This window comes from Heliangelus exortis, chromosome 10, assembly GCF_036169615.1.
Source record: "Heliangelus exortis chromosome 10, bHelExo1.hap1, whole genome shotgun sequence".
Taxonomy (NCBI): domain Eukaryota; kingdom Metazoa; phylum Chordata; class Aves; order Apodiformes; family Trochilidae; genus Heliangelus; species Heliangelus exortis.
The window spans coordinates 14,428,794-14,440,586 of record NC_092431.1 but is presented as its reverse complement, the minus strand read 5'-3'; the positions used below and the strand labels follow the sequence as shown (position 1 = coordinate 14,440,586).

Genomic DNA, 11,793 nt, shown 5'->3' with positions numbered 1-11,793 from the left:
ACGGCATAAAATCACACGATAGCGTAGCCAGAGGAGCAGATAAGGAACCCGTAAGGAAACCACCCGATCCCACTTTAACGCCGGGTCGCTCTCTGCCCAGACACCGCTTATCCCCTTCCCCGCCCGCCCTCCTCCAAGCCAAACCCTACCCCATTCTTTGTAATTTGCGCTACAGCGATTTCGCTTTAAGTTTGCTCAGGATGATTTTGGTACATTTGCAGGATTTCTGTTTTTTTAATCCATAACGAACTTCTAAGATTTAAAAACGTTAGCCTCAGCTGCTTGAAAGATTTCAGAGCAGGCTCGGTGCATTTCGACCAAGTTTTCGTGGCCTTTCGAGGGAAGGGGGGGAGGGGGGGCGGCGGTAAAATTATAAATTCTTTCCCCAGAGGACTTCTTCCGTATCTATGTGGACGGATCCGGAAAGAAATAACCATTCCAATTTGAGCTGCTTTTAAGTTAGAAACGAAACGCAGAATCCCGAGAGCAGCCGGGAGGTGAGGTTTCCGCGAAGCCGCGGCGGGGCAGCCCTGCCCGGGGAGCGCCTTCCAGCCCCAACTTCCCGGCGGGATCCGCGGAGCCGCTTTCCCCAGCGCGGATCGCGGCTCACCTGGCAAAATGTGTGCAGCTCGGGGGCTCTACCCCGCCCTGCTGAAAACAGCCTGGGGGAAGAGCGTAAACTCTGATCTTATCGTGGCCGATGCTATCGCTACGGCTGCGGGTTTTTCCTCAGGAATTTCAGGTCACAGTGTTTTCTTTTCAGTAGTTTAGACAAATACACAGCTAACGCAAATTTATCAAACAGACGAAGCCTCGTTAGTTGAACTCACCTTCCTACAGTGCATTATGGCTTCTTTTTTTCCAAGGGGAATTTTCTATCTTTCTACTCTAGGTACAGTAATTTAAGCAAAGGGTGGGCAGGGAGGCATTAAAGCTTGAAAGAAAGATGTGTTGTAACTTTACTCGGGTTTTTGGTTTTTTTTAATAAAAACACTTATTTGATTTTTAGCCTCCCCCCATACTCACAGGAGGCATTACACCAGGTCTTTTTGTTTTAAAGGCCACCAGCTAGAGTAGCATCACAACTAGAATGTAAAAGGTGTAGGCTTTAATTCATGTACCCAACTCCTCCTTTTACAGGAACCCAAATAAAATCTCTCAGATACAGCATTAAAGATGCAGCCAAACCAAACCAGAATGCTTAGTCACAGTTAAGAAAACAATAGCCACCAAATAATCAAAAACAGGGAAAAAGAAAGCAGGCTGAATATATGTGGTGTGTCAGTGTCCCAAATAAAACATGTAACAGGAATCATAAGAATTAGTAAGAGTGCTCAAACACCCTACGGGCTAAACATGGAAAAGAAAAATGCAGAATAATGCAGATCTGTAAGACTTTTCTGATGCTCATTCAATGCAGACATTTTAAGTAGGAAATGCAATACAGTAGCAAACTGTCTTTACATTTTATATTTATATCCTTTTTACTATTATATATTCTTTTAAAACCATTATAGAAGGAGTAAGCATATCAAATTTTTCAGAGCTCTCTCATACTTAAACAATTTTTTAAAAAAATACTTCAGGACCAAAAGAAAAGTTAAATCTCATTTAAAGTATCGCATAAGAAACCCAAAATTCTGGTTAATTGCTTATAAAATTCTGGATCTGAGAATTTGAGAGCATTGTTCTTCAAAATCAATTTATTCCTTGATAGGACTTGATATTCACAGCTTTCAAACCCACTGATGCAATTTTTTATATAGACAAGAGCAATTTACTCAATAGGAACAAAGAACTGGTGCTTAACACACTAGCTATTCTCTACAGACAAGCAGAAAACCACTGCTTCTTCCAGTGGCTTTTCCCCCTTCACAAAGAAATTATTACCATGTCTACTATTAAGCAGATATTAAAAAACAAAACAAAACAAACAACCAGACCTATCACTGTGCTGAAATAGGGATGCAAAAATATTTACCAATCATGTCATACTTTTGCAATGTTGCTGTAATACTATGGAAAGCATCCAAGTGCAACCTAATTAAACTAATCACATAATATATAATGCCTTTGGAACAGAAATTTTACTGAAGGTCACTAATTTTAAACAAAACACTAGGAATCAAGTAACTCGGAGCAACTAAAGTTTGTGGAAATCAACAAGCCAGTTCAGAAACGTATTTTAAGAGGGCAATTATGTTCTCTGCTTAGGCACAAAAAATAATATCAAGGCCTGTAAAATCTATTCTAGAATAATACAATACAATACAAAAAAATAACGCAATACAGAAGCACTGAAAATTTAGGAGGGTGGGAAGTTCAGCACACGTTACTCTGGCATAATATAAAAGTAGGAAAGTAAAACAAAGCGTTTGGGCTAAAAGCCTTGTTGAACTTTCCAGTATTCACACAGGCCTGTGGTTCAAGATGTCTTTATTTAAGATGCCTCCCTGGAGCTTTATTCGCAGCAAGGTAATTAACATTCAAGCAGGGTCAAATTGTGGGAGAGGGAGGAAAAGGAGAAGGAAAGGAGGTGTCATCCACATGAAGTTCTTTAACATATATGGTCAGTCACATACTTATTAAAGCAGGAATCCTGCAGATCAGTAGAGGTAAAGGAAGTCAAATGAAGAATTAAAGGTCTTGGGTAATTTGTCATCATCTCTCAGAGCTCAAGGTCAATGATCTCTTACCTTTGGGTCGATTTTCTTAAAACTGGGATCTTCTTCATCCACCTCAAAGTAGAGTTCAGAAAGGGTGATGGAAAGAGTGCCTTTCACTACTACTGAGGGTGCCACAAGCTGAGCTGGTGTACTTAAGGCAACTGGACCTGTCAAAGAGTAAAAACACAAATAAGATTCAACAGAAAAGAGCACGAGTGCAAATTATTTGCTTTTCAAGCCTAGAATATATATTAAAAAAAAATAAATAAAGCAAAGACTATCATTCTTCCTTTAAAGAGCAAAGCTCTTTTTATCCCAGAAAAGAACATATGTAACAGATTTGAAGTGTCTGTGTGCTGCCGAGCACTGAAGCAACTGCAATTGCAAACTGCTGCATACATTACATGTGCCAGAGCTGGGTTCAGCATGGCAGGATATAGTTTTTACTCAGACACATTTTTTTTTTCAAGAAATTTTGGGAGTTCCATACACCTTTTGTGACATGCAATAGAGAAAGTACACACATGAACACTTGAAGTCTTACTGTCAGATGTGTTCTTTAGGTACTGGAGAGTTTCAATAGCTTTCCACAGAGAGGAACACAGCAGTCAAGACTCAATATTGTCCAGCTATAAAGTGTTCCCTCATGGATGCTAGAAATCTATTGTTAAGGTTGCACAATGTTACAGAGCCTAAAGTGAAATGTTTTAAAGATGCTTTTGATTTCACATTAAATATTGTTCAAGGATTCCATACAGGGTTAGTGTAGCTCAGGGACTGTGTGAGTAAACAGCTGGAGGGTTGGTTTCCAACTGAATGAATTTTTATTGGAATAATCACATCTCCACAGAGCTTATCACAGGGACAAATCATACTACTACTGAAAACAATAGGTTCAGCATAGATCTGACAATGCAGAACCCATTATACAAACTAATACATCCAGGAATAAAAAAACCAAAACAGTTTAGGTTAGTCATCCTGCTGATTAAGAAGTAAGGAAATGAAGTTACTTGGTGTATTATCTGACTTTAGTAAAACAGCAAAAGATATGAAAGTGACAACTACAGTTTCATTTTAATAAAGCATCTATAAATGAGGTACACACGTTCAGGTAATCAATGTGAGAATAACTGACAAAAAATTCAGATGAATTGTTATTTCCATCGATTGTTAGGAGTGTGATGGTCCTTAATCTCGCATCAATCTCAATGTGTGCCACTAGGACAAAAGAAGAGATGCTCTGCTGAGATCAGAGCAGCTTTGCCCTCTATTCCCAATGTACAAATACATTGTGTTTGCAGATGGGCATGAGATAGCTGCGGAACTGCCATGATTTCCCAAAGCTCACCCCTACAAATAGATGAAATAAGCAGCTATGTGTTCTTTTGCTGTCTCCCTTTGCCCTCTGTATATTAGCATGTAATCCAGAGGAGAAATAACATTTTTTCAATCACTCGCAGACATTCAATTACAGGGCAAGCAGACAGCTGCAGAAGCTGGGGCAGTCCAGGTCCTGTGGAAGACCCCTGACAATTTCCACTTCATTTCTAACCCACACTACTTTATTAGTGAGGATTACTTCTTAATCCCATTGCCATTGTCAAGATTATATAATTAAACTCCCCTTTCACCTCTATTACAGTATGAATGTATTAGTCGAACCAGTGAATGAATAATGAAAGAGAAGGAAACACAGAGAAGGCTGTTGAGAAGACAGCTGATGGTAGAAAGGGGAAAAAAAGATTCATGTACAGAAAATGCCACTGCATTATTCTCTTGTTACTTTATTCTCTTGTTTACTTTTTTCTTCCTATGTGAGTTTACTTTTTTCATGATGCTGCATTTTTAATTTCACTTTAGAAACAAATAAAAAGAGTGGAATGAAGTACAGGGATAAGCATACTGGCCAATAAGTAATAGCTTCCACTTATTTCACTGAATTATTGTGTGCATATGTATCAATGTAAGATTTTCCTACTGTTTTCTCAGGAAGCCAGAAGTATCCAACAAATTACATTTTTCTCTAAAATAAATGTGTAAGGGATACCAGTTGAGAAAGCAGAAGAACACAGAGAAATTTGCATTTTCCCTGTAAAAGCCATGTTCCTCAAATAACAATGGAGACTGTAACTTCCAGTCTCTGAACTGAGGGGGTTATTTGGTTTTTGCTTTTTGAACTGTACAAAAATGGACCCAACTCCACTGGGATTCCACAATCAGTAAAGGTTGCATGCAACGGAGTAAAATTAATAAACTTCAACGCTCTGAAGTACTATTTATTCTTCATAAAGAAGTGAAATCTAATAAGATTATGGTCTATGGGAGAAGGGACTTCTGTGAGGAAAAACAAAGGGTTTAAAGGATTTAAATCTGATGAGTATATAGAACTGTGAAACCCAAGGATGTATGTTCGATTTTGTAAAATCAAAAAAATTGCAGTTCTCCAAAGCCCTTAACTACAGATGACTTGTCTAATTGTTCACTAGGTCTAATGAGTTGAGGAGCGGAATGAGGTCAAAAACAAAGAAAGGAAGCCCCTTTTGAAGGTAGTCCTACTTTCTCTGAGGAAAGCTTCCTAGAATAGAGGCATCTACTGTGGAAGCTAGAAGGTTATAAAAGCCCGAGAAAGAAAATTCACGACTCTCCTCAGGTAAACCCTCAGCATCTGAAACGCACAGAAAATAATCTTAATGACCCAATCAAAGGAAATAACAGTTTATCATTGTGTATCCCAAAACACTATTCACTTCAGAGCAGGGGAGATCAGTAAAGAAGCTGAGGAGAAAATTAGAAAACTGAAGTTACCTGTTAAGTTCTCCACTTCTCTTTCTTCTATGAATGACATGATATCGTCATCACCTTCTAAGAGAATCTCACTTTCTGAGTTCTGATTTCCTAAAACTTGACTCTTGATGGACTGCTTTCCTTTGACAAGTATGTCCTCATCAGGAGCTGAAATTAAAGAGACACATTGCTGTCTGTCAGGTCTCACAGGCAACAGTGACACGTCATTTTTTCTTCTTTTTTTTTACTGAAAGTTCAGGGGGGGGGGGAAAAACTGATTAGGTCTACCTGTCTTAATCCTGTAATGTTAGGACACATCTAGTTTTAATCCTATTAAGCCTGCTCAAAATTATCCAGAGCTCTCTGCAGCGTTCAACTCTATTTCAGGTCTTTATGACAGGGGAGAAGGACACAACGGGCTCTCTTTCCGCGCCCCCCCCTCTCCCCGGCCCCCCTCCCCTCTGCAACCTTCGAAGTTGGGTTCTCCTGCCAGAAGCAGGTCCCGAGTGCCTGGCGTGCGACCCTGACTCTCACACCCAGGCTTCGAGCACGGGTTTGTCTTGGCAGCAGCGAGCAGAGACCGTTCCCCAGCCCGGCCCGGCACCGCCGCCACCACGAACCTCAGCACGCCCGGGGGCCGCGGAACAGCTCGGCGGCGGCGAGCGGGGACCAACCCAGGGCTGGCAAAGCCGCAGCAGCTGGGGACAGGGAGCGGGGCCGCCTCGGGGGCTCGGCGACACGGCTAAACCCGGCCACGGCTCCACGGCTCCACGCCGTTTGTCCCGGCGAGGCAGGCTGGGGCTTCCGCGGCAAGGAGCCGGGCCCCGGGCAGGGCAGCGGGAGGCGGCAGAGCGCAGCCGGGGGGTGGGAGGTTGAGGGCGGGGGACAATCCCCTGAGGGAGGTCTGAGCCCCCCGGGAGCCGGGGAAGGCGAAGGGGCGGCCCCTCGAACCGCTGGGGCTGAAGTTGCCGGTGGTGACTGCCGGTCCCGTTAGCGAGGCGGTCAGCCGGGCAGGATGCGTGGGTTTGGTGAGGCAGCAAAGCCCACACCCCGCCTCACCAACCCGGCCCAGGAGGGACGGAAGAACGGAGGGGGGGGGAGGAAGATAAATAGTAATTAAAAAAAAAAAAATAAAAAAATTACCCACCCAGACACGGGTGGAGGCAGAGACAAGCGCGCACCTGCTTCCAAGAGGCACAAGGAAAGGGTGCCCGGTCCCCATGAGGGACATTCCTGTGCCCGACTCTGAATTTTCGGAGTGGAAGTCACCAGCAAGCTGGTCACAGCCTGCTCGCATGTTTCAGGCTGAGGGCGATGAGGGGGCACGGGCAGTGCCGGGGCAGTGCCCCCCCCGCCCGGGTCACCCCGCAGCGTTCCGCACCTCCTCTCGGCACTGCTAGCTCGAAATCCATGTATTTAAATTACATCTCAAAGCAGCAGGGGAAAGAGAAGAGAGAGGGGGAAAAAAAACAGAAGAAAAAACCCGAAGTGGCTCGCTGGCTGTATGCTTCAGTTGCCGTTTGCTGTGGTAAACGCCAAAACCCAGCAGCGTGTGTTGTCCGGGTTTTTTCTTAAGCTGAAAACAAACTCACCATTTCTTAAAAATTAAATTGAGAATGCCCACGGCACAGCCGTGTTTGAGAAACATTCACCAAACACATCAGAACCAACTAACCTCAGCACACTGCCAATTGCTTTCTCTGATTGCTGCCATACTTGAAGTTCCACTGGCTTACTTTAAAATATGTTAATCTGCAAACATTTACAGAAGGCTGCGATTCCCCAGCGACAGAATATAAAGTTTAAATTGTTTAAGTAAATATATGCACATAAATTGCAAATAATAAACATTTCAATTAAGTGAAGACTAAAAAAGAAACTCAAACAAACAAAACCCCCCCAAACCACCAAGTACCCTGCTTTTGTTTAGGCCTTCAGCTTACAAAAAACAGAAAAACAACCCCCCCCCCAAAGAAAAAACCCCCCCCCAAAAAAAAAACCCAAAAACCTAACCAACCAAAAAAACCCCACAAACAAAAAGAAACCCAAACAACAAAAACAACCAAACCCAAAACCCCAAAACAAAACCAAACAAAAAACCCACAAAGGAAGTTTTAACTTGCCATACTAAATAAAATGCAACTTATGCATGATCCTTTTCCCCCCGACCAATAAATGCCACTTGTAAGCAAGCCTTTAAAAATAAATTATTGTAAAGCTTTAACTGCATTGTACAAACACAAAATTTGCTTTCTTCTAAAATGTGCTCATGTAAATAATGGTAACTCTGATTCTGGAGTTGTTCAACATGAGTTGAAAACCTTCTTGTCATGGAAAATATGCAGTTGATACTTAGAAAGGGTTTTCCTGTAATTAACTCCCCCTTGAGGATTTTAAGTTAGCAGCAGTAAAATTACCAACAGTATACTAATATACACCACATGCACTGTTACTCTGTGGCCTACCAGCCTTCTCTTCAAGATGCAAAAAACATAAATAGAAAAAATAATAATGTAGAAGATAAAATATTATGTTGTTTTCTTTCTAAATGCAGGCAAACTATATTTGTTGTTTCAAAAACCCTGTACATTCCTGTCATTTTTACTTTCTTTTCTACAATCTATGTTATACTGACGATGCTATTCCAAGCTAGCCTTCTACCTACTGTCATTTAAATTGTATTGAGAATCAAGATCATACTTGTCACAACTTGCCCAAAAGACTAGTATGCCCTTCAGTCTTTCTTCTCTTCTAATATTAAGAAAAATAAAATCAGAATAGCAACTTCCAAGCCAAAGAGTGCTGGATGACAAAAATACACACCTCATGTCTCACCTCTTTCACTTACTGAGATTTTGTTTCTTTCCCCAACTATTATGCTGATTCAAAACCATCCATCCTATGTAACTGCCTTTTTCAATAAAATATTTTAGACCATAAGTTATTTTAGTCTATTTTAGTAACTTGTCATTTAGGTGCATGTACCTTAGTTACCCACTAAGATTTCCTGACCTGCATAAAACACGTATGCACACAGGCACAAGGAGATGCAGGGCCTGTCTACACACCTGCAGGTACCAGCTCCTGGAAGGCAGGAAGACATCATACTCTGAACCAGAATCTGCTGCTTCTGTACTGACTTGAGTAAAGCACTGCACCTGCAACCAACACACACACACTCACATCTCTGCAGAAGAGAATATCTTCCACATGGATTCAAATACTTTCTGTAGGTAATCCCACTTCTTTAGGTAGACCAGAGCCTCTTTCTGTATCTGCTGATTAGAGATATGTATGACAGAGCATGACATCGTGTGACATTGGGTTCCCAGGTAGGGGCATAACTATATAACACCAGAATTCATATTTCAGGTCCCAAACCCTGCTCTGTCATCTGCTAACCCAAGCACTGCTCTGCCAGTCCTGACTATTCTTGACATGAGAGGAGCTTCTCAGACACAGGCATCCATTCACTCCCACCTTCTCAAGATCCAGAGCTCTAGCTGTGGCCTATGTATTGCACAGGACATAACAGTCTGCTGGCAGAGAATTTATCTAGCACAGTAGTTTCATTATTATAATTCATTAGTGTAATTCCACACAATCCTTCCCAAACTGCTCAGTAAGTCTTTCAAGCAGCTTTTTGCAAACAGACCTCTGGATTCTCTCTGATTTCTGATCACTCTTTCCAATTCCAGTGAAACCTCTGGAACATGTGAATGTAAAACAAGTAGCTTAGCTAACATCACTGAAAAGGCTAAAGGTTTAATAGAGTGACAGATTATTTTAAATTGTTTGTCTGCCACTTAACCTCACATGTGAAATACAATTAAAAGAAAAAAGGAAAATACAGTATAAGAAAGCAAGATATATATATGACAGATACACAAGGTGCATTATTAAAAAAACTTTTGTCTGTTTCTTAAAAATAAGCTCTCAGAAACTTCCATCTAGTCTTATTTGTTTTGAAAGATAAATACAGGGGAGAAAGGCCATTTCCACATCAGACTTCTTAAAAATTATTTTTCAGATTTCTTTCCTATCCCTTGAGCCAATTGCAATCCTAAAGGTGATCAGTTGCTAAGTCCCTTGTAGTCACAAAGCTCTGAACTCCACCTATTGTCTCAATGGAAATGCTTCAGACTGTTTTTTAAACCTGCTCTCCCCAGGTTTTCAACAAATGAAAAACCAACCAACCAAGCGAAACAAACAAACAAAAAAAAAAAAAAACCAAACCACCAAATCACTTGATATAAAATTTTATAAGTTTTTCTAGCAGCTAAAGATTCTCTCACTATCATAATTTGAGTCCATCTAAAAATACCAACAGGTTTAAAGTACTCATTATTTGCATGTGCACACCTCTGTAAGTATTTTGGTTTTATTTCTAAACAATGGATGAAAGGCTGGGCAGAAAGGAGTTAACTCTTTCTATCCCAAATTTCTTCTACCAAACCACCTCCACCTCTTTCCTTCCCTCACAGTACACTAATAGACTGACTTTTATAAATAGTCATTTGGAAGGGGTTTTTTTTTCCCCTTTGAAAAATCACTGAAAGCTTTTTTTCCCAAGCAAGTTAATGTGAGCTTGGGAATGGCAATTAAATTGTCAGAATTAAAAAATTTGTTTTTAACCAGAAGGTAGCCAGAAGTATAGTCATGGGGCTGGTATTGATTGTCTGAACAGAGAACATTAGTCTTCAGGTATTTATTCTGCCACCTCTGCACCAGAGGTTCTCCTTCAAATCAAATCAATCCCTGGAAAAGATTGGTTCTTGCCAAGACACATAACTAGGCTGCAACATAGCTGATTGTTGTTGTTCTCTCTAGGTTTCACTGAACAATATTTAGGCTTCTGGTTGTTTTTGAAAAATTTTTGCAGTTGCAAAGTGTGATCTTTCCTAGGTGGTGAGCATTCTGGGCTGGAAAATACATCTGTTTTTGTTTGAAAGACACCAAGCAGCTGATCATGTCTAAAGCAATGGTTAGTGCAATAGTACTTCTCCATTATTTATGTTATATTTAATAACTGTATTTATATTATGTTTATATTCCATTATTTTACCTGGTCTCACTTTTAGCAAAGTCCCTTTTGCCCAGTTTCAGGTTTTCATCTGTTTTGTTTACAGAAAACTTTAAGCAAGAAGCAGGGAACCTTTTATGCATTGCTTAAAAATGCTTTTGCTTCAGCAACTTGCAACATTAATTGAAGCAGAACAATTAATGAGAAATTTCTGATAAGAAATCATAAAATACCAGGGTTAATATTCTGTGAATTCTAAGAATAACTACATGATCAAATCAGGGTCTTAAAGTTTGGTTCCAAAAGTCTGAAAAGAATGGGATTTTCTGACCTGAGATGGTTTTATATTAAAAGTTACAAACTATCAAGTGATCACTCCAGTTGACCTTTCTGACAACTGTACCTTCTAAGACTCAAAAATAAACAAAAAAACCCCAAAACCAACATTATGCAAAAAAACCCAAACCAAACCCATAAAAACCCCAACAACCTTTATATTCCCACACATTACATTTTACCATTGAACTTGGATTTGTGCTTTGTCATCTTTTTACACCTTGCCAGGGGAAGTTCTCGGAACAAGACAGCTGCCAAGGCACACTCAGTTAGACAGTAATTATCTCTGTTTTCAGAAACCCCACTAAGTCATAACTTCAAGGAAGCTAGAATATTCACTGGATAGATGAACAGAATGCCAGAAGGTAACAAAGGCAGCATGCAAGTAAACTCAGAACAAAACCATCAAGAAAATAGATATAACAGAGCCTGTTAGAGATGTCAAATTCTGAACAGAAAGGTGAACAGAAAACAATCACCTCCTCTAAAAAAATCCCAGTTATGCCTATGGAACAGGGCTACTCTGATTCACTCTTCATGTATCCACAAACATTGTAAGCCTCTCAATTAGAAATTCAGTATGAGCCACAGCCCTTGAAATATAGCAGAGATTAGTGAAAATATCACATCACTTTGAAAGTGAATTAGTGTGTTTTACATAATGGATAATTAGTTACACAAATATAGGTAGTAGCTCTGAATATTTTACAGTAAAAATAATTTTTTGTATATTGATAAGTATTACTAAGATTAAATAGGAGTAAAATACGTAAAAAACCTGCTACAAGATCTACTTAATTCAAAGGAAACATGATATTAAAGGGGGGCAGTTGTTTATCCATGGAGCACTATATAGAAAGCAACCTTCTGCCCTTCAAGTCCATGGTGGAGAAACAACACACAGTATTAAGAACAACAAGCCCCAAGGCAAAAAGTGGATTAATTAATTCTACATCTTGTTCCTTTTTCTAGAGTCAGAGA

At 40.3% G+C, this 11,793-nt stretch overlaps 1 protein-coding gene across 7 annotated transcripts in view; it reads right to left on the bottom strand.

Moving 5' to 3' along the window:
• The window catches only part of LRBA (LPS responsive beige-like anchor protein), a 388,894-nt gene that overhangs the window by 172,523 nt on the left and 204,578 nt on the right, over positions 1 to 11,793 (bottom strand). For all 7 annotated transcript variants that reach the window (XM_071753672.1, XM_071753674.1, XM_071753673.1 and 4 more), the window contains 2 exons: positions 5,475 to 5,621; positions 2,697 to 2,833 (listed from right to left, as the gene is read on the bottom strand). In XM_071753672.1, the coding sequence (XP_071609773.1) occupies positions 2,697 to 2,833; positions 5,475 to 5,621 (284 nt within the window). The remainder of the gene's footprint in view (positions 1 to 2,696; positions 2,834 to 5,474; positions 5,622 to 11,793) is intronic.